The 24167-nt window shown below is 35.0% G+C and overlaps 2 protein-coding genes and 1 long non-coding RNA gene across 3 annotated transcripts; all 3 read right to left on the bottom strand.

The window, feature by feature from the left end:
* Window positions 1-6713: 6713 nt before the first annotated feature.
* On the bottom strand, window positions 6714-8011 carry LOC113720227 (bi-functional coumaroyl CoA and feruloyl CoA ortho-hydroxylase F6H2-1-1-like). The gene is made up of 2 exons (XM_072083957.1): window positions 7509-8011; window positions 6714-7290 (listed from the first exon to the last, which is right to left on the bottom strand). Exons 1-2 carry the CDS (start codon window positions 8009-8011, stop codon window positions 6714-6716), a joined length of 1080 nt encoding a protein of 359 aa, XP_071940058.1.
* A 4837-nt stretch (window positions 8012-12848) lies between these two features.
* On the bottom strand, window positions 12849-13348 carry LOC140038748 (uncharacterized). Its single transcript, XR_011842323.1, has 2 exons — window positions 13187-13348; window positions 12849-13044 (listed from the first exon to the last, which is right to left on the bottom strand). It is a non-coding gene; the product is annotated as an uncharacterized lncRNA (long non-coding RNA).
* A 5683-nt stretch (window positions 13349-19031) lies between these two features.
* On the bottom strand, window positions 19032-21419 carry LOC113720331 (protein WALLS ARE THIN 1-like). Its single transcript, XM_072083958.1, has 6 exons — window positions 21226-21419; window positions 21017-21079; window positions 20361-20477; window positions 19988-20222; window positions 19263-19414; window positions 19032-19164 (listed from the first exon to the last, which is right to left on the bottom strand). The coding sequence occupies exons 1-6, from the start codon at window positions 21417-21419 to the stop codon at window positions 19032-19034; spliced, it is 894 nt and encodes a 297-aa protein (XP_071940059.1).
* Between the last annotated feature and the right edge of the window lie 2748 nt (window positions 21420-24167).

Genomic DNA, 24167 nt, shown 5'->3' on the forward strand with positions numbered 1-24167 from the left:
GGACACTTGTCCCCCAAATTCCTTAACCACTTGTCTAACCGTCCCTAATACACTTTTCCCTTTTTTTTTTCTTTTTTTTTCCGAAAATTTGGTGCAAAAAACCCTTAACTCAATTAAAATAAAACAGGGGACACGAATCAAAACAAAAATAAAATAAAAATCTAAAATCGAAACAAATAAAATAAAAATTGAATAAAGTTTAAAATCAAAATTTGGTGTCTACACCTAGGTTTAAATTTTTTATCTCATTTCCTCTGCCTCGACCACCGCTCCTATTCTCATTAAACAACCATCCCTGCCAAGTCTTCTTTCCCTTGCAAAAGTTTTTCCCCTTTCTATCGTGAGCATCTATCCTTTCCTATGGGCAAAGAATAAGGAAATAAAAGTCTAGACTACAAACGTTAGTGGTGAAGTAGAAAATTTGCCTGTTGAATCAGCAACTGCATAGTGCATGTTTTACAGAGAATGTAATTGAATTAGTATTAAAAATGTACTTAGGTCAAATTTGTCAATTCTAAAATCTTTTTGTTCATAAATATTCTGTACAAAATAAAGTACACAGGAATCATGTGAATTTCTTTCTAGAAGCTGACATATCAAACTTAGCACTTAAACTTCTCATTGCACTCAAAAGCAATAGAGAACAAGAGGTTCAGGAAATGAGGAGGAGTGATGTGAAATCAGAATATCTTCGTCATTGTAGTCCCTTAGGCAATAGGAGCCTTGCCTGCTATCGCATAAGGAATAGTGGCAATTTTGGAAAATACAGCAAATCATTAAAAGACGATGAGAATTTTTGTCGAAAGGGTTGTTCCCAGAGATGTACACTTCTGCAGTTTCAAAGTTACACTTACCTAGTGAGGTGATCTTTTGAAATCATGGTAAGGTGGCCTCTATCTCAGAAAGACATGGGGAATGACGCATCAAGCACGACTGGCCAAGGGGGTCTAAGACTCCAAATATATTTTTTCTCAAGTAAAATGCTAAGTTTGTGCAATAACATGGTAAGCTATAGTCATGTATAAAATTTAAATTTTTATTGCACAAACTTACCCTTTGTCTCCTAAAATTTACTATTACTCTTAAGGATTTTTCTAATGGATGCTCAGTAGGTACTTGTTAACATACCTAAATTATATATAAGTTATGATGTTGATACACAGAGTTACAATTAATGCACTCTCCCCCCGGCCTCTCGTATTTAGACATTTTCACGAGTTAGCTAACGCCTAAAAGTCTAAACCCACTATAATTGAGTGCTTATTGGATACCTATTAGCCGAACCATTACTGCTAGCGAATCCAGTTATATGTAAATTTCTCAAATAAAGTAATAAGTTTGTGCAATAAACAGTAAGTTTTAGTCATTCATAAAATTTACCATTTTACTACATAAACTTACCATTCATCTTCCAAAACTTACTATTATTCAGTCGAACTTACTTATCTAGTTATTTGTAAGTTTCTCAAACAAAATGGTAAGTTTTTAAAATTTAGTAAGTTTTTATCACTCATTAAATTGTCTATTTTATTATGCAAACTTACTATTTGACTTCCAAAACTTACCATTGTAAAAATTATAACTTACTATATATTTCCTCGTAGAAATTAAAAATTTTGATAAAAATTGAAAACCAAAATGATCATGTCGGATTCCTAAAAAAATTTCATGTTCAATTATTTGACATTTTCATTTGAAAAATAAGTCAAACCATTTATTAAGTTAAAGATATGGTACCACAACAAAGGGAAATGGCACAAAGTTGTTGGGGTCAGTAACTACCGTATTTTTTTCCTATGTCACGGTTGGGTCAGAGTCGTTTGACGTAAAACTAGGTAAGACTCGTTTATAGAAACCTTTGGTACAACATTTTTAAGCTTCACCTTCCATATTTGATTCTTACTAAAAATTAAGTTGCAAGAAGTTTCCATATCCGGTGTTACAGTGACTGTGCGAAATTGGGAACGTGGAATGAAATGGCAACACTGTGTACTAAGGTTCGACATTGTAGCGTCTTTGTTTCTTTAAACTTATTATCTAAGCGTTGCTGCTTCTTTTCTTCTCCTATCAAGAAATCTTGGTAAATTGAATCTATTGTACATGACAAAGTCGTCAAAGAATGGAAGTCAGGGGTGAAGAACACTTTTACTTCCTCGTCTGGAATCCATCCAAAGGATGAACCATACGAATGGATGACTAGTTCATAGTATGACCCCAATACGAGGTAGTATGAAGAGTACAGCAGAAAGCCGGAGGATTCAGGCTTGGAATAGGATTCAGAGTCTGATGAGAAGTCTCCGGAGGTGAAATGGGAGGCAGACTATGATGAGAATAAGCATGTTTACTACGACCAAGGGATGGATATTGCAGTTGGTCGAGCCGGATAGTGAAACTGAGGAGGAAGAGCAGAAGCAAAAGGCTCCAGAGGAGTCTGCCCATAATAGTTATTGGGGGAATCAGCAAACTACGCACCATGGGAATTGAGAGGTGTCGCCCCATTTTTGAAAATAAAAATAAATAAATGGCGTTTATGAAAAAATGAATTTTGATTCAATTTTTGATTGGAAAAAGATTTTTGGTTTAAAAGAAAAATAAGTAAAGAAAAATGATGAGGGCCTAAATGGGGTTTGAAAGTGCGACGATTTTGGCCCAAATTGATAGTTTAAAAAGGGTTTTATAAAAAAATCGGAGTCGTCACTTGGTATCGAGTTAAGGTGTAGCAATTCACCTAAAAATGAATTTTCTAAAGAAAAAAGTAGAAAACCCTTTTTAAATGACTCCTAGTCTATCAAAATAAAAAAAAAAAAGGTTCGGGAGTCACATTTGAAGAAAGGGAAGGCAAGGATAAAAATCCGAGTCACCCTTTCGACCTAACCAAGGCTAGTTGCATGATTCAGTCAAAGATTTCCTTATTTTAACCTAAGAATTTATCACATTTGGATGTACTATATGAATACAAACCCTAGGCCTAAGGGGGGTATTGGGGGGTCAAAATATCTCTTCAAAGTTTAATTGGTGCCAATCACATTAATTGTGATGCCCAATAGGTATTCTTTGAAGAAGTCACGAATAATGCAAAAATATGAGATTCTAAGAAAAGAAAGGAAAAAATAATTATATAAATACAAATATACATGACCTAAAGGAATCATCATGTCGGGTACGGGGGACTAGTGTTCGTGACTCAATTTTCCCTTTAATAGAGGGAATACGAGCGTGCTAAGGTTAGAAAGCCAAACTCGTCCATATCCTATATTTAAGGGGTTTTCCCTAATCTAATCAAGTAAATGCGCTACCCTAATTCTAATTCTTAAATAAAATGCAAGTCCAATATTATGTATCACACATAGGGATATATATATATATATATATAGGAAAATTTAGGATAAGGGGTATACATATAAGGGGAATATGGGGGAAAAATACATATATAAGGGAAGTATGGGATAAGAGTTATATGTATAAGGGGAACATGCAAAAAATGATAAAAGACCCTAGAAAGTGAAAAATATGCATGAAATGAAGTGATTTTATCACACAATCATGATCTAACGCTTAAAGGGCTCCTAAAGGTCTAGCATTGGACTAGCCCACACTTATGAATTTTCACTAGCATTGGACTAGTGGAAAATCGGAACAGAGGGGCCAGAACTAGTGTGGATTAGGGAAATGGCCCACAACTAGCGTTGGACTAGTGATGTGACGTCACACATTGATTATAACTAAACAAATAATATAAAACATAATAAAGCAAGTAAACACATAATATCACATAAACACATAACACATAATCATGATATCTAAATGTCAGACCCTAAGAAAGCGGTAACACATAACACATAAGCATGCAAAACATATCAAGCAAATAAAGCAAATAAGCCCAAACTATTACATTAGGGGGGGCCCTACTACAATCTAAAGGGGAAATGAAAATAAATAATTAAAATACCTAACTATTACAATTGTGGCATTTCATTGCCTTCCCAAATAATTACAAATTAAATTAAAATAAATAAACTAAATTAAAACAAATAAAGTGACTAAATAAAATAAGTAAAATAAAATAAAATAAAAAATATTCAAAAGCATGCAATTAATCACATAAAGTCACATAATTGCACATAGGGTCAAATAAAGTAAAAATAAAGGATAGAGTGTACCTCCCTTGAGTTGGGGCTCTAATGACACGAATTTACTTATTTACCCTCCAAAATAATAAAAAGGGGTCAAGGTATCACTTTAATTAACAATTACTTATATGAAACGAAAATTAAACACACAAATGAAAATTAAAGATGAAATGAAAATTAAACACAAAATGGAATGAGTTAAAGCATTTTATAAAAGAAATCATCTATATGCAAGAAATTAGAATAGAAAAGAACCTAATTGAAATGATTAAAAAATTCTAAGATGAGGTACTAAAAATGAAATAAATTAAAATTAAAGGCTTAATATGAAATCTATCAAAATTAAACTAAAATTCACAACAAATACATAAAAAAAAAACACTTTGCTACGCTTAAGCCACAAAACATCAAAATTCCACCAAAAATCTAATTAAAACCATAAATCTAAAAAAAAATTACTAAACCTTCAAATTCATCCTAAAGTTTATAAGAAATCTATCCAAAAAATCATGTTAAGACATATTAAGGAGAAAAGGCTTGTTAAGGGGATAAAAATTGATTAAGTTACTCAATTAGTTGGGCCATAGTAAAATAAGGGGAAGCTTAGGGGGTTAAGAGGCAATTTTTGAAAGTTTTCATGCAACTTTCATGCAAAGTTACGAAGCTTATGCTTCTGCAATTTCCAGCCCTTCTGCAATTTGCTTAAGAAGCCGAAGCATGCTTGTGAAACAATGCAAATAAGTCTATAGATTTACCCACCAAACCCCCCAGTGCCATGACCTCCAACTCATGTTGTTAACCTCAAACACAATCATCTATACCCCAAAAGATCTACTCAAAACAACCGAGCATAAAATGCAGCAACCACGAAGAAAACATTCTGCAACTGAAACCATTTAGCAGCCCACGTAGCTCAGGAAAATTTGAGACAGAACTTTAACATGCAAACGAGAGAAAGCTATGAAACTAGCAAACTTGAACTCATTCATGGGTTCATTTCTGCAATGTTTCAGCTTCTATATGCGCAGGAAGACAGCCATGAACATGAACTCAGAAGAAACATGTAAGCCTGTCTACTAAATCCACAAGACTCAAACCATTAACATGCCAAACTCTAATGCAACGTTTGCTGAAGATTCAACAACGGAAACCCAACAGGACATACGACAACAAAATGGGGAAAACACTTCTGTAATGGCAAAAAACTGTCTGCAACTTCTAATGCTTTGAGAATTCCGCAAATTTTCAGCTATGTTATCACTCAGATTTATTGCACAATCAATACAGGGAAGGAAGGAAAACCATGGCATGCCATCTTAACAAGAACCAAACCTTCTAGCAAGAACATCAACTACCCCAAATCTGGTAAACAAAATTTCCAGGACAAGAACATGCAAATCGGGTCTGACCGCCACCAAAAGAAAAAAAAAAAAAGAGAAAAAAAAAATGCAGCAAGAGCTTCTCTGCAAGCACCTTCTGCTGCGAATTTGCAGCTTATTCCATATAGACAGCTATTCAAATAAAAACCCATCAATCAAACTCACACAAACCCCCACGTTCTTATCCCCCAAAACCCAAGTGAAGCCCACAAATTTCTTAACCAAAACAGAAGTATAACTCAAACTTCCTCAAATACAAACTCAGACATGAAACCGAAAGTGTTGGATGAAACGCTACAAAGGACAGATGGCTCTTGGGTTAAAACAAATTTTAGAAACCAAATGATGACAAAAGCAGACCTTCAGACATGGCTATGCCTGGAATATAGGTAAACAGCGAAGAAAAGAAACAACTTCAGCCTGTGAAATAAAGCATATTTTTGTGAACAATTTTCTTTTTCTGACAAATTTTAATACTAAAATGTCAAAAAAATAAAAATTAAGATACTAATGAGCCAAAATGAATAATAATTATCATTTAATCCATAAAAATGAAAATAATAATAGATAAAGCTAAATTAAAAATTTGGTATCTAAAATGCTAAAAAATGTCTAAAAACAAAATCATTAGATTAATAAATAAAAATAGATAATAATTATCAATAAAAATAAAAATAAAATGAAATAAAGATAAATTAAAATTTTGGTATCTACAACAGGATCACCAGCATGGACAAATGCAATATTCTTATAATCAGTGGGAAGAAACCTTTGCCCGTGAATATAATCAGCACATTTGTATTGGCTCTCCCAAGAATTCTAATTATGAGTATTGATGGAACAAAAGTTAATGTTTTCCTGTGATTCCATGTTCTATTTTTGGTAATTTTGGTTTTTTAGACTCTTTTGGTTGCTTAGATAAGTAAAATTTTGGTACTCAGAATGAGTATTTTGTGTGTGTGTGTGTGTGTGTATTTTTGGTGTGGTTTGTTTAGCAAGAACTTGATTCTATTATTTTTCACCTACAAGTTGGTCGTGCTTCAAATTGAGAGGTTTGCTTCGTTATTGTTACTATTAAAAATCATTAGTATTATCAAGCTCTTGAATTCACGGTCCTTGTGTTCTTGGAATATAAATTACATGATTTATTTTTCAATATGGGATGCGAACATCCTATAACACTATAACATCAAAATACATAATCTTATATCTGGACAAATTGAATCTTGTCTTTTCCACGATGAGCTTTTGAGTAAAAATGTGTTGCGTACTCCGAGTAGAGACACTCTTTATAGAGTGGTTCTTCTCCGGTGCTCTCAAGCACTTCTTCAAAAGGTCCGATAATTGCACAAGGTGTTGGACCTGCAAAAAATGGCATTGAAATCCTATTGTGATTTTTACTAACAGTCACAAAATGCTCGATACTCTTGTAGCGCCCATTGCTCATGATTTCTAGAGCATCACCAACATTTATCACTAAAGCTCCATTTATTGGAGCGACATGTATCCACGGATCACTTTCTGATTTCCGAACCCAAAGACCTCCGATCACACCTTGAGGAAGGATAGTGATAGTTGATGAGTCGGAGTGACGGCCTATGCCAATAGCAAGCTCAGGTTGGGGACATTTTGGATAATAATTTAAATTGACTCTTTTTGTCCCCATAAGCATTGAGTGTTTTGTTTCTTCAATCTCTTTCACATTCAACCGCTTCAGGAGGATTTTTAGTAACTTTTTAGTAAGTACTTCGCATGATTTTATATATTCCAACACTTCTTTCCTGAAACCCAACAAAAAGGACAACTTTATATAAGAATTATTAGGGCAATATCTAATAATATACTGCCAAATTGTGATTGTAAAATCTATATGAAAAATCATTTAGAAATTTACTTTTTTTGAAGTAAAGGAATCCAAATGAGTAAGTTCAAGAATCCAATACCATGAGAGGCAAAGAGGTAAAGTATATAGGAAAAGTTTCCATTCTATGTATAATACCTGCAAATTGGAGGCCAAAGCCCCAAGGCCTCTTCATCAGAAACATATGTAAATGTAAGTTTGTCATGCCACTCATGAATCTTCTCAATTTCTGGGAGAAAGCTTGTTCGAAGAGAAACATTTTTGCTTGGAGAGTTGTTTATGGTATATTTCAATTTCTCAGTTGGTGGCCATTCAAAGAATTCACGAGCTGCATTCCTTAAATTTGAAAGTACCTCAGTAGAAATCCCATGATTAACAAGTCGGATCAATCCCCATTCCTCCGCTGCATCACACACCATATTCTCAATGTTAGGGTCACTCCAATTTGATATATCGATCACGGGTACGTATTCTTCCAAAGTATTGTCAACATTGAACCGTTCTTCAAGTGGTTGAATGAATTCCTGTGGCAGAATTTCAAGGTCCATTTCAGACAGGCCCTTGACCCCATGACCTTCATTTATTAGTGCTTTGATATTATTTGAATTCAAAGCAATTGCCGTCTTTTTCGAATCGGCCATTGGAATTTATAAAGCTAGAATGGTACTCGTCACTAGCTTATCTGCAAATGAATAGTAATTGCTTCAGAAGTTGTAGATAGTCAAGTTTTAGTTATTAACAATGACCCATAGTGAATAATGATTAATCACCGGTGAGTCCCAAATGTAGCTGGAGTTATAACTCCATTGTAAAGTTATATTGCAAATCAATAAAAAGTGACATTTTCCCCAAAAAAAAAAAAAGCACCACAGCACTTACCAAACCGTCAATGTCTAAAAATGTCTGTTCCTTTTTCACTTGCAAGAGCCTATTTGGACCTGTTAAGAGACACACAAGTTAAAAAATAATAGTTAAAAAATATTAGTCATGACAAAAGCAGACCTTCAGACATGGCTATGCCTGGAATATAGGTAAACAGCGAAGAAAAGAAACAACTTCAGCCTGTGAAATGCAAGTGAACGCAAGAAAACAGCATGCTGTCTCTCATCTTTCGGCTACATTCACAGGCTATGAATTTCGGGGTTTTCATGTCAAGAGATTCAAACAAGTACCAAACTTTACTCTAGCAATCAAGCCACAGTATTTCAACATTTAAGCATGAGTAAGAGCCCAGAATCAATGGTTACGCAGACCAGGTTTCATATGGAATGGAAGTGGACAAGAAAGAAAAAAAAAAAAAAGAAAAGATTGAAGACTACCTATTCACCGCCTTTGGATCTGAAGCTCAGCTTGAGTTTGATGAAGAATCAACCCAGGCTTTGATGGAGAAACCTTGCCGTAGCTTTCTTACAACCTCAGCCGCAAAGTTCTTCCCTTTTCTCTTAGTTTCTCCTCTGCTTACTCTCAGTTACGAACCCTTGCTTGCTGTTTCTCCTCCTCTCTCAGCCCGTCACTGCCCCCAGCCCCGTATGGTCGTTTATTTATAGAATGTTGAACGCACGATTTGTGTTCACAAGGAATTCATGAAAAAACTGTCCTATGTCCCAGGACCTGCTCGGTGCATGCTGTTTGGCAGTCTTGTGAACGGTGAACCCATTAAAGTGACATGAGGAAGTTTTAGTAAGTCATCAATTCCTCAATAAAGGAGCCTTGTAACATCTGTAACCTGATTCCAACCATATAACGATATATATTTTTGTCTTCTAATTAAAAGATTATATGTTTAATATTTTTAATTAATGAAGTTTACTATACACTGTTTAAGAAAGCCTTTGAATAGTCTTAATTGAATCAATTCCACTCATGACGATCTCTGTCTTCTTGTTTAAATGGCCCACATTTGCTCATTGTGCTTGCATTTGCCTGCCCGGACGGTGATAGATACCTATTCAAGCGACCCACATTCTTTACATTGATTGATAATTTTGACACTCTAAAAATAAGGCCACTGCCGAAATAGCAGCAGCTTATAATTAAGCATGGATTGGTTGGGCATCAATGCCCCAAAAATATGCATGAATTTAGGTATCGCCATTTCCAAGGATTTTTGCCTTCCATTAATTGCTTTCTACAACAATCTGCTATACGTGTTCAGGATATCCATGGCCATGGAACTCTCTTACTACATCCTAGGGGATATAACAGTGACATACACAACCAACTTCATTACCCTCATTCCTATAGTACACCTTTCTCTTGTCAACAATGGTAAGGTGTTGGCATGTTAAATCAAGTCAAAAAAAAATTCTATATTATTATTTAACGGTGTTTTAGTTAAGTTAAAATTGTGGTAATTTTATTGGGATTAAGTTAGAGTAGTTTTATTCTTTGGAAATTAGTATTTTATTAGAAAATTTTTTGTTGTTGTAACACTACCAAATCATCTAATTAATAAATAGAGAGTTTTATTGTTATTGTCAGCTGAGGAGAGTAAAATTTGATGGTCTTGTTATTTTAGTGTGTGATTAATATATAATAGTTGGTATTATGAAATTTATCGCCTATATATTTTTTGATCAAAATTTTGGATTCTACATCTGGTATCAGAGCCCTAACTTCAAAAAATTGATCTTGGGGTGCTTATGAACATTGAAAATTTGTCCCAACCACGAGTTTAGTCTTGAGCGTCTCCTGATGTCAAAGTTGGAGCATAAGAATTGTAATAAAAAAAAATTAATTGATTGAGTTGGACCACAATTTTCGTCATGGAGTATCCAATTGGTAAAGATTGGACCATAAGATTGGTTCAGAAGAATTGTCAGATTGATTGCGGTGTTGCGACAAAGATAGGAGAAGAATCTTGAGTTGTGGTCACCAAAATCGTAAAGTGACGAGTTGTCAATGAATTGACATCAAATTATGGAATGAAAATAGTTTATCCAGAGGTTTGGATTATTTTACCTAGTCAAATATAAATTTGCCCGTGCAATATTAAAACAACAAAAACTTTTGAAGATGAAAAATTCAAATTGATATTAGGAAAATTTGCAAAGGAGATCACTCTTAGTGATTGTGTTGGATTAAATTCAAGAAAAAACGTGATTTAAGGGAGGCAATGTTAGAAGAATTAAATCAAGCAATATTTAGAATTATATTTTTTTATTTGGTAATTAGATTAGAATTGGTGTCATAGTTTGTTCAGAAAATCTAGTTGAATTGTGTTTAAGAATTAGAATTAGAATTAGAATAGGTTTTATCATTTTGTTTCTCTATTTAAGGACTTGAAGTCCTAGGTTGGTAGTTGAGGAAAATTGAGTGACGAGATAAATTTGTTCAAGTGTGTGGAATATTACAACAACAAAAACTAAACTATAGTTGAAAAAAATTGAGCAAAAACTATAGTTGAAAAAAAAAAACTGAGCAATTTTCAGCAACAAAAACTGTAGTTGAGGAAAAATTGAATGACGAGATAAATTCGTCCAGTTGCGGGGAATATTATAGCAACAAAAAACTGTAGTTGAGGAAAAATTGAGCGGCGAGATAAATTTGTCCAAGTGCATGGAATATTACAGCAACAAAAACTTTTGAAGATGAAGAATTCAAACCGATATTAGCACAATTTGCAAAGGAGATTATTGTTTGTGATTGTGTTGGACTTAATGCAAGAGGAAGATTGATTCTAAGGGAAGCAATATTGGAATAATTAAACCAAGCAATATTTAGAAGTATATTTTTTATTTGGTAATTAGATTAGAATTGGCGTCATAGTTTGTTCTGAAAATCTAGTTGAATTTTGTTTAAGAATTAGAATCAAAATAGGTTTTATCATTTGCTTCTCTATTTAAAGACTTAAGTCTAGGTTTGTAGTTGAGGAGAATCAATTAGTTGAATAAATTTCTTTATCCTCCTGTGCCTTCATATTCATTAGTCCAGCTTATCAAGCTGTGTGTTTTCCGGCTTCGGGATCTTTTCCGTCCTTTTCTAGTATGTTCAAATAGCCTCACGACTTATCATATTTGTTCATTGTTTGTTTGTGTGCTATCTAACCAACAAATTCTTGGTTTACAAAATACAAATATCTTCCGCTGCATGATTTTTTGTACTAGCACAACGTAGGCCTGACTTCAAATTGCCACTGATCTCTTTCAATCTTTCAAACGTATTTGTTTTTCATCTAACTCGTGCATGAAAAACATCAGTCCCTACCAATTCTAATTTGTCTGAATCAGCTTCCAATTGGGTGGTTCAGAATTTATTTTGAAAGTTACAGGTTCATACCAAAGTTGACAGAATAAAGATTTTGGTTCAGCGACAAAACAAGACATAATTTAAGAAAAGGTCAATCCAAGACGCGAGAGACGACCTTTTCGCTTCATGCAAGAAAGCCAAAGGCGGTTTCCAATTTATTGGGACATAGGACAGCTTTTCATGAATCTCTTGTGAGCACAAACCGTGCAAGACACCAAATCATGCTTAAAGGGTGTCTTCAACATTCTACAAACAAACGACTATACAAATATAGATGGGAAATTAGCGGCAAATACGTTCATTTTTCTCAAAGGCTAAATCTACTTTACAACCTTAAATTTAAGCATCACTTTTTCATTATTCACTTTAAACTCTCAATTTTGGATGCATTTCAAACTCTGAAATCAATGATAACATGTTGAAAATGTTTAGAACGAGTCAAAATATCACAGTTAAAATAAAACGATACATTATCATTAATTTGCATATCTTTTCTCATTAATTTTACCAACATTATCATTAATTGGATTTAAATAAAACAGGCTTCAAATCGGTCGGACTGCATTCACCAGAAAATTTGATTTTTTTTTTTCCTGAAATTGGGGGAGAATGAGACCCATTTCTTAACCGGGTCGGATCATGTTCTTTTTCAAAGGGGTCGGATCTAGTCAAATCGGTGAAGCTTATGTTTGGACTTTTCTAAAATGAGCTTTAAACTGAAAAGACTTGGGCCGGATTGGTTCTTCTAATGATATTAAATAAAGGCCTTTACAAATCAAATGTCTACTGGGCACTATTGAGTCAATCAAAATGGACTTGTGAATTGAAAAAAATACCTTGGGCCATATGGCTTGTTGGGCTTGTTAAAAGTCCTAGTCAAATAGCCTTTCCAGATGAAACCTTTCCCAGTCCTAGCCTTTCCAAAATAGTGCAATATTCTATATGGGATATCGAAGCACTTCTCTTATAAATTGCTGCACCTTCCCGTGGTAATGGTCCCTCCTCCTCATCTTCCACCATTTCTCCAAGCTCTTCTACTTGACCATCATCCCACTCGAAACCCCTTGTCACTGCACTTTCCTCAGCAACCACATTACTACTATTCTTGCTGCTTCCAGCTCTCAACCGCCCACTTTGTAAAATGATTCTTGGCTTTTGTTGCAGCCCGAAGCCAGATAAGTTGAACATTTACGAGGAACAAATTCGAGGGATGGACGTAAAACAGACACATTTTGGATTTTCAGGTTGCAGAATTGAAGTGGGATGACGTTCGATGACACCACAGAGTATGAAGAATAAATAGGCATTTCGTCGAACAATTGGTATCCACAAAACAAAATTTAGAAAACAACAGGACCAAAGGAGAACCTATAAATCTTCATGGGATAGAGGGTATTATTTGGAAATGTCAAGTCCCCGGTAGCATCTGCAAGAACAACAATTTATATACAAGAAAAAATTAATAATCAGAAAAAATGAATATGAGATAGAAAAGTGAAAATAAGGAACCAAATTTTGATACTTGCTAGTAATTTCCAAATAGTGAAGAAAGAAAAAAAGTAGCCCACCAGTTCTGAATTTTTGTAGCACCTCCTTTTCTTGTTGAGCTACGATAAGTTTGCTGGTGCTTCAGGGGAAAAGGCAGAAGCTATTCTCATTGCCAGAAGAAATAGCTATCCATTGGTTTAAACACAGCATATGTACAATACATGAAGCACATCGTACAAGCCAGTAACGTAAGGAACGCAAACGAGTTTAATTGAACGAAATATTAGTTATTTATAGCTTTTTCTTTTGGGTTCTAATATTATTTCTTTTTTGTTCAAGAGTATGGTAAATTTGTTAAGCAACTAGAAATTTGTAATTTGTTGCTTTTATCGAGTTGACTTTTTTTTCAATTCAAGAAATTTCGAATATTATGAGAGAAAGAAGAAAAAGGGAGAATTTGATTCGAGTTGAAATAAAACGGTTGATAATTACTAAATGTTGTTTGAGTTTATTTAGTGGCAACCAATGAATGTAGACTGAAATTCTATGAACAAGTCACAAGTATGCACATGAACACAAAAAAATTGATAGTCCTTTAAATTTTGAGTATCGGGCAATTAATTTTCTTTAATCTATTATATTATGGTTTTTCAATTGAATGAAGTCAACATTTTAATTTATCGAAAAAGTTATTTTTTTTTTCATTGGTGTATGAGTCTTATAGATTGAGAGGGTGTGCATTGCACAAGCAAAAAGAAATTGGAACATTTTGTTACAAGGTATCTCTAGCATGTTACTTTCTTTTATTTTTTATTTATCTATTTCAAAGTCCCCCATTCTTCCTTTATAGGCCAAGCATAAAAGCAAGCAAGAGCTCATCCGTTTGACCAAAAGGGTTATTAACATCCCATTTGATAACCCAATTCAACATTTAAATTTAATGGATTCAAATCTTAATATGTTAAGATGCGTTTGATAATAAAAATTAAACATCTGAATTAATTATTTAGCACTGAATTTCCTAGGCAAAACTTGTTTCCAAAAATAAGTGATAAGCTAATTACTTATTAATGAATGTAATATACATTCAAATTTATTTGATTTAATATTTAACAATTCAATAATTTAATGAATTCAAACTTCAGATTTTATATTCTTCACTTTTATGAAACGCACCCTAAAGTTCCTTTTTTTTTTTGTATTTTATATAATTTTGCAACCTTTTTAGTTAAAAATGAGATATTTGAGTAATTTATGTAAGTGCCCGGTGCAACCCAATGAGTACAAACAAATTCACAATGATGCACAAAGATATATCAAATTTAAGCACAATAAAGAAAACTTAATTAAAGATAAAGGATAAGAAATGCAAACCAAATATCAAACCAATAGCCTCTTCAATTGATGGCGATGCTAACCAAGATGTACAAGTGAAGGCTCACTCCTTCCTCACCCCAAACACACTTTGGTTGAGCCAAGGAGTTTTACAACAATTCTAGTTAACCCTCAACAACCTACACTTGAAAGATCACTCACCCAATTAAGAACTATTTTATACAAATGAGGCAACCTTCACCAAGGTTTTACCACTTCAAGTGATAGGTTCACCTTCACCAAGGTTTTACTCCTCCTAGAGAATAACCTTCACTTGAGCAACCTCACAACCCAACTTCCCCAACCCCTTATACAACCAACAAAGAATCTTTCTACTCAAAAATCTCACTTGTAAGCTTGTATTTTGTGTTGGCAAAAGTCTAGTGTCTTCTTGTGCTTTGGGGTGTTTATAGAAGGTGAGAAATGGCTCCAAAAGGCTCTCCAACGGTCAAATATTAAATGCTGTCAAAACTAGCCGTTGGCCTGTCGGACGTCCGAACCCTGTGTCCAAACCACCTGTCGGACATCCGAACCCTGCGTCCGAACCCTGCGTCCGAACGTCGTCAGAGAGTCATCAAATCTTTGCGAAATTTCTCGGACGTCCGATGCGATCGATGTGCGTCCGAGGCGTGCGTCCGATCCTTCCGGACGTCCGATGCTTCCTCACGAGCGTCCGACAGAGTTTCCTTCTTGATGTTCTTCATCCTTTCGGACGTCCGATAGCTTCCTTTCGGACGTCCGACATGAGTGTCCTGTTTTTGCTTCTTCTTTTGTGCCACAAGAATCTGTTCTAACAAATTGCTCACATAAAAACATTAGCCCAAATCTACATTTTGGTTTGTTAATCATCAAAACCAAGGATTGATCGACCAAGGTCAACAATTTAGTTGATTATTCTTGGTATCAATTGCAAATCTTTTAAGCCAAAAGTTTGAAAGACTCTTTTGCTCCTCAAAACTCAGAGTAGAACCCTCAATCACCGAATTTTCATTCCTTATTTGCATAGTCAATAATATTGTGGCGGCCCCACTTCTCCCTAAGGCGAACCAGAGGGTTGGCGGGTCGCCTGCCTAACTCTCGCCAGGACTCACGCAAGCAATCTAGTCCAAATCCTTCCGAAGAATAACCTAAGCTATTGCAACACCGTTTCCTTCCAAATAGGCTGATGACGAAATCCACATTAACTTCAGAGATAACAGCATCTTCAAGATAGCCAATCGTCGACTCTTAAATACCTCACGCGTTATTTACAAGGAGTAAAGTCATACCATCACAAAAACATATAAACTCATACAACGCAAATATATACATACAAACCAGATACCAGAATTAGAGTTTACACTTTTCCAACTTCAAGTGGCAACCCAAAATAAAAGATATATAGTCGATTCAACACAACAGTTACAAAAGCTAAAAGCAGACTTCAAAACTTCCGAATGCCAAAACCTGTTAAGGAAAACAAATATCGTGGGGTGAGCTAAAGCTCAATGGTGCCCCAAAACATGCAGTCAAATAAAGCAAGTAGCAAGTATTAAAGTTCAACACTTAGGAAAGCGTATAACAGCACAAGGTAGGATACATGGGCTCTCAGGAGCCATTCTCCTCGCTTGATCAGAAATTACCGTAGTTGACCCTCCGTCAACTCTCACTACTTAAGGTCCATGTAGATACTTTTATTTCTCCTAACCCGACACCAAACATACCCCTGTCCCTTTTAATAGTCTAATACTACTTGCTAGCCTATGTCCTGCTCCTTTTAAATTCAACATTTTGCAACGAAGCTATTCTTTACCAACTCCCGAAGACCCAAACTGCATACTACTTAATTAACCGCAGAAATTTTTAAAATAAAACCATATAGCCTTACTCCAGTGTTTTTAAGCACGATCATTTCTTAGATAGCCATACCTTAAAATGAAAAAAAAAAATTTGAGATTATAAAAAATTTAGATCATTCTAACTAGCGTTCATACACGGACGTATATAATTACAATTATTATATCCCTTATTTAGATTTTTCTAAATTAAATAAATTTTTGGAGGAAAAAAAAACTAACTTCCGGAACCCTTTTTTTTAAGTAGATGGAAAAAATAATACCTGATTCGTTCATCTACCGCAGTTTTCACACTCCTCTGATCTCACTAATTTACATTAACTCATATCTAATTGTTCATAGGAAGACGAAGATACATGACTCGATCAATCTACGAAACGAATGCAATAATACACTATTTCTAGTCATTAGTGTCAACATTTTGGAGCTTATACCAAGGCGCACTTGCCGCGACAACGGCCGGCCGCGTATCGTACCGATGCAATCAAGGCGCAACAACAACTACAGCTAAACTCAGGCCACTAATTTGAAGGAACACGAAAAATCCATGAGCAGAAAAGAAGCACTAATAAAACTGAACAACGCACAGCTCAAATACACTCCAGCGCAAATGAGGCAACTGAATCACCAACAAAATAGAGACCGAAAATCATGGAGTCTGTTGTTTAATAAATGAAAGTTTTGCTTTCTATCAAAAAAATAAAATAAACATTGCTCCAAGTCATTGAAGCTAATTTATTAAGGTCCAATCCGACATTGAAGCTTGATCACTTGCATCTTCAATTGTTAGCAACATCTTGGTAGGCTTGCAAGAATTCTCCAAGTCAATTCCTTCAATGCTTGAGCACGGTTTTTCTTGAACTTGTACGGCATGAACTAAGGCTTGAAGGGACTCTTTGAACCTCTTAACTCATGCACGTGTCACTGGTCCTTATGGAACCTTCACAGAGTCTACGTAAACATCATGGCCAGCTTGCTCATTCGCATCATCGAACTAACGTAAAATTCTCAATAAATGTAGAAACACAGAACGTTATATGTGCATGAATCGATAGGAATCATAATCTCCAGTAATGCTGCCCAACATACTTGTGAATTTATGAACTGATAGTACTTGTCTTGGTGTAAAAACCGAGGGATTTTATGTCATTCATGAATACTATAGGAATTACAAACTCTAGTAATAGAGTAGCAACGTACTCGTGAAAGGGTTCATCGACAGAAATGTCTTCTTATTGTGGACCTTCAAATTGTGGATCAGTCCTTATTTCCTATTGTGAAGTAGAAATAAATAGTAGTACTAGTCTGACATAACATGTTATCAGAGTACCTGTGTAGACAAATGTTTTTTCTTTTCCATTTTCCATTGCTGAAATGTTTTAATCCAACTATTACTTTTGAGAAATTCTACTTGCGCACTGTTTTTTCAAGGAGAAAAAAAAAAGGGGGAAAATTCTGCATAAGCATAAACCAAGCCAACCCCAGTAACAATTTCCAGCAATCAAGATTACACCAAATCCAGAATTAATTTCAGAAAGTCACGTATTGTATTCGCTTGGTCTCGAGATGTTAGACAAATATTGTATTCAGAGGCCATGAGTACCATGTCTGGCCACGGCATTATCCTTTCCCAATTGGACCCGTTGTAAAGAGAGGAGCTACATTTCTGTTGTTGAATCGGACCTAATTATCAACAGCAATCACGCAAAAGAATCAGCACAAATTTTAATGGCCAAGCACGATAGAACTCATTGTTTAGTTTAAGCTTTTGCGGTGTCAAGTTAAATTCTGGTAAATGTACAAGTGAATACCCTAAAATAGTTTTCAAGGGAACTAAAGAATTATAGCAATAAATTACGTGCACCGCAGATTACCAAATTGTACTTAGAAACTCATCTAACCCATTCTAATTTTTCTTTTTTTTTTTTCGTGTCAATATTTAATCAACCTACCGAGATCTTATCATTAACACTACATAAGATGTATACGAATTAATAGGGACAATTTTATCATTTCACCAAAATCCTCCTCCTCTTCCTCTTTTTCTCCCTTTAAAAAGAAAAAAAATACCGAGAAAGAGCACCATAGGAGCCTAGAGCTAATAAAAATTTAGTGCATATGCGTAATTATTATATTTCCATTTCAATTATACCAGTGCAGTAACAATTTTAATAACTCCAAATACTATATGCCTATAGTCATGGTCTCCACATATATAATGCATATCTATATATTGTAATTAATTAAATAAATATCATTCAAGTGATTTTTTTATTAACCCCACTATTCCTGATTGTTTTCTTTTATTGTAGGCAACGGTGGTGTTTGGATGACCAAGTATCATCTATCATGAAAATTCTCAAGCGAATGTAAAAACAAAATGAGCAAATTTAATCAGCTAAATCTTTTTGCTTATTTTTATTAGCCAAGTTTTGGTATATTATTATAATATTGGCCTTCCTTTTATTAGCCCAGTTTAGTAACACATTTGAGAACCATGCAACAGAATATATATCTATACTTGACTAACTTTTGGTGCCCTATCGATTTTGTGTATTTAGATATAACAACTTAATTTCATTGATTATGCAAAAAAAAAATTAAATTATAAAATACATTTTTAAGAACCGCTTTTGGACATCATTTTAATTTCTCACTGTGCTTGGGCATCATTTTAATTTCTCACCGCTTGCAAGCACGGTGTCCATCTTTTAGTCTATATTGATTCAAGTGTAGGCTCTACAGATTGACTTTCTGATCCAGCATTTGTTGTCTTGATTTTCATCTCCTTATTCTTTGCCAATAGGAAAGAATATATACCAACGATCATAAAACACATACCAAGTAAGCTGCAAAAATAATAATTACCAATTAATTCTAAAAAAGTTAAACTTTCACATGCGATTAATAATAAAGATGTGCTCCAATACTATAAATCAATGTTTACCCTCCAACACTCAATGCTTCGTTGAGGAAGACAACTTCTCCAATTGTCACAGAAAGCAGACGCAGTGGAGTGAACATCGCGGGATAAGTAGGCCCTCGTTCTGCTACAGCCCAAGAAATCACGCAAAAAGATAAAGCCGTAGCCAAAACTCCCTGAAATGATCGATTTTAATACCACACCTATCATTTTTTTCATATTCAAATTTTTAACACCAAATTAATTGATATTGACATACTATTTTTCATATTCAAACTTTTAACACCAAATTAATTCATATTGACATACTTTTTTTATATTTAAAAAGAAAGAATTTTAGAGTAAAAGTCTCGACTATTACCGAGAAAAAATTATTTGTATTTAAAAAGAGAGAATTTTGGAGTAAAACTTGAGATTATTACCGAGAAAAAGATTGTAAACAACTGTAGATTCCATCCCAATTGCCAAGCTTCCTTGGATCTGTCGATGCACAACCCTATAATTGCTTGTTGCACTGAGGCAATGGTGCAAGTATAAAACGTTGCCCAAAACTTATAAGGATATAGTTCGAATAACTTTCCCTATCAAACATCAATTTTAAGAAATAATCAGGTATGTGAACCAAATTATTATTATTTGTGAGGTTGCAGAGAAGTGAAACAAATACAATGTAGTTTCTATACTAACTAATTTCAAGTCCCAACTTAGATAAAGAACGAAACATAGAATCTACTGAAGACAGTGAATACCTGTGATATGAACCATAAAGCATTAGATAAGCAGCTGCCAATTAGAAATATGGTTCCACGAGTCCAGTTATGAGGCTTGACCTTTTCCATTACGATATGTTGCTCCCTACTGCTGTGGATGATGTGGAAGGCTTTCCCTTTATACAAAGCAATAACCAGTGCGCCAACAAGACACAGTATTGCACTCAAAGTCTTCATCTTGCCAACTATGGTATGTAGCTGCAATTTTTCCACTCTGAAAAATTCAATTGGAAGTAGATTCAAACAATTTATATTTAGAATGTGTTGGAATAGATTTTTTTTTTTTTTAAAGCACAGATATAAGATGAAAAAAACAAGATGTTCAAAAGACTAAGGAGATGATCATGACTACCTTAGAATTACGGACAAGAGAAAGGTGACCACAGGAATGAGGGTAAGGAAGTTTGTTGCATACGTCGCAGTGGTGTCTGCTAGGCCGTAACAAAAAAGTCCCAACGCAATGGTCATCCTGAACACAAAAACACAAAGCAATACATTCGGACACTAATGCCCTCAACACTCTAGTACAGGCAGCTGCCATTTTGGCCGTGGTTTTATGTTTTGTGTTTGAGTGTAAAATATCAATCAATATCAAGAATTCGATTTTAAGTATTAATCCTCAACTGTTACAGAATTCAATTTTAAGTAATCCTGAACCATGACAAATTAACATGTCATAGAAAAGAGCGGTACTAGTAATTAATCCAAAAAGTATAAACTTTCAATTCTTAGTGGTGTTGGCTTGAATGATGGCTGAGAAGACAATAAACAATCAAACCATGTTTAATTTTCTATATCTAAATACCGACAAATAATACATCTTAAGTTTTTTTTTTTTTTTTTTTTTGTTTATTCTCATCAAACCTAATTACCCGAGTTAACAATCTGTTGGATTGGCCAAACAAATAAAAATAAAAATGCTACCCTACTAGAAATTAAAAAAAAAAAATTAAAAGTGCTACTTCACTAAATGCCATATCGTGCACAAAAGGAGGAAAAATGGAATACCCGGTTAATCCATCCACGAAGAGCCAGAAGAAAATGCGCCAACTCAACTTCTTTCCACCATCTCTACATTAGAAACCATTAATTAACAGCATGCATAATCACACTATAGCAAAGGATGATTTAAATTACTGTACAATTCTACAAAATGGATAAAGAGGGCCACCAAATATTGAAAAAATATTCAAAATACGTAAGACAGACTTATCAACCTTTCGCGGTAGAGGGCAGGAGGAGCAGTACAAATTGCACCTACAACATGTCGATAAAACAAGTAAGCATAAACAAAGGCTCCTTGACTGAATATTACTCTAGCCAGAATTTGTAGTACGCCACTGATAAGTTGCACGATTAGCATTGCAAGCGCAAATCTTCCATCCTTAATCCATTTCTTCACAGCCACCATTGTGTTTCGTGCGTGCTTCGTCTGTCTTTCTCTCTTACTGCTTCGTCTGTCTTTATGCTTACCCAGAAAGTCGGATCAATATTATTCTGAGCATAAAACACGAAGAACATAAAATGCAGCAACCACGAAGAAAACATTCTGCAACTGAAACCATTTAGCAGCCCACGTAGCTCAGGAAAATTTGAGACAGAACTTTAACATGCAAACGAAAGAAAGCTATGAAACTAGCAAACTTGAACTCATTCATGGGTTCATTTCTGCAATGTTTCAGCTTCTATATGCGCAGGAAGACAGCCATGAACATGAACTCAAAAGAAACATGTAAGCCTGTCTACTAAATCCACAAGACTCAAACCATTAACATGCCAAACTCTAATGCAACGTTTGCTGAAGATTCAACAACGGAAACCCAACAGGACATACGACAACAAAATGGGGAAAACACTTCTGTAATGGCAAAAAACTGTCTGCAACTTCTAATGCTTTGAGAATTCCGTAAATTTTCAGCTATGTTATCACTCAGATTTATTGCACAATCAATACAGGGAAGGAAGGAAAACCATGGCATGCCATCTTAACAAGAAACAAACCATCTAGCAAGAACATCAACTACCCCAAATCTGGTAAACAAAATTTTCAGGACAAGAACATGCAAATCGGGTCTGACCGCCACCAAAAGAAAAAAAAAAAAAAGAGAAAAAAAAATGCAGCAAGAGTTTCTCTGCAAGCACCTTCTGCTGCGAATTTGCAGCTTATTCCATATAGACAGCTATTCAAATAAAAACCCATCAATCAAACTCACACAAACCCCCACGTTCTTATCCCCCAAAACCCAAGTGAAGCCCACAAATTTCTTAACCAAAACAGAAGTATAACTCAAACTTCCTCAAATACAAACCCAGACATGAAACCGAAAGTGTTGGATGAAACGCTACAAAGGACAGATGGCTCTTGGGTTAAAACAAATTTTAGAAACCAAATGATGACAAAAGCAACACCTTCAGACATGGCTATGAATATAGGTAAACTGCGAAGAAAAGAAACAACTTCAGCCTGTGAAATGCAAGTGAACGCAAGAAAACAGCATGCTGTCTCTCATCTTTCGGCTACATTCACAGGCTATGAATTTCGGGGTTTTCATGTCAAGAGATTCAAACAAGTACCAAACTTTACTCTAGCAATCAAGACACAGTATTTCAACATTTAAGCATGAGTAAGAGCCCAGAATCTCTGGTTACGCAGACCAGGTTTCATATGGAATGGAAGTGGACAAGAAAGAAAAAAAAAAGAAAAGATTGAAGACTACCTATTCACCGCCTTTGGATCTGAAGCCTCAGCTTGAGTTTGATGAAGAATCAGCCCAGGCTTTGATGGAGAAACCTTGCCGTAGCTTTCTTACAACCTCAGCCGCAAAGTTCTTCCCTTTTCTCTTAGTTTCTCCTCTGCTTACTCTCAGTTACGAACCCCTTGCTTGCTGTTTCTCCTCCTCTCTCAGCCCGTCACTGCCCCCAGCCCCGTTTGGCCTCTCCTTACTCTGTTTCCTCGCTCTCTCGCTCTCTCCTCAATCCGCAGCCGCCAACTCTCTCGGTTTCTTTTTCTCAACCTTCCTTCCTAACCCCAGCCGTCACTCCTCCCCCCCAGATTTTTCTCTCGCTGCCCGAAGCTCTATCTCTCGCTCTAGCTCTCACTCTCACCAAGCTCTCCTTTCCTAAACCTAGCCGCCACCTCTTTTTTTTCATCAGCCGTCCCCCCTCTCCTTCTTGTTTTGTGGCCTTTTTATAGGCCCCGAATATCCCCAGAACCTAGCATCAATGGTGCTGTTTTTTTTCTGCATTTTTTCTGGTGATTATTAAGTAACAATCTTGATGTGAACGAAAATACCTTCTTCTTTCCTAAAAAATTTCGTCTGTCTTTATACTTACCCAGAAAGTCGGATCAATATCAATAATGAATTTCGTTTCTTTCATTCAACTAGAGACATGTTTTTGTTTCCTAAACAAACTGAAACTCCTAAGTATAAGAAAAATGAAAAATGTTCATACTGATCATCCGAACAACCAACTTAATTTGCTACCACTACAAGTTTGTTAGGATATGATATTTATTCAAGGTTTGTTTGGAGATATTTTCATCATAGATGTAAAAGGAGGCTTTTTAGGAGATTGAAATTTTTTAAAGTGAATAATGAAAAAGTGATGCTTAAATTTAAGGTTGTAAAGTAGATTTAGCCTTTGAGAAAAATGAACGTATTTGCCGCTAATTTCCCATCTATATTTGTATAGTCGTTTGTTTGTAGAATGTTGAAGACACCCTTTAAGCATGATTTGGTGTCTTGCACGGTTTGTGCTCACAAGAGATTCATGAAAAACTGTCCTATGTCCCAATAAATTGGAAACCGCCTTTGGCTTTCTTGCATGAAGCGAAAAGGTCGTCTCTCGCGTCTTGGATTGACCTTTTCTTAAATTATGTCTTGTTTTGTCGCTGAACCAAAATCTTTATTCTGTCAACTTTGGTATGAACCTGTAACTTTCAAAATAAATTCTGAACCACCCAATTGGAAGCTGATTCAGACAAATTAGAATTGGTAGGGACTGATGTTTTTCATGCACGAGTTAGATGAAAAACAAATACGTTTGAAAGATTGAAAGAGATCAGTGGCAATTTGAAGTCAGGCCTACGTTGTGCTAGTACAAAAAATCATGCAGCGGAAGATATTTGTATTTTGTAAACCAAGAATTTGTTGGTTAG

This window comes from Coffea arabica, chromosome 3e, assembly GCF_036785885.1.
Source record: "Coffea arabica cultivar ET-39 chromosome 3e, Coffea Arabica ET-39 HiFi, whole genome shotgun sequence".
Classification (NCBI taxonomy): domain Eukaryota; kingdom Viridiplantae; phylum Streptophyta; class Magnoliopsida; order Gentianales; family Rubiaceae; genus Coffea; species Coffea arabica.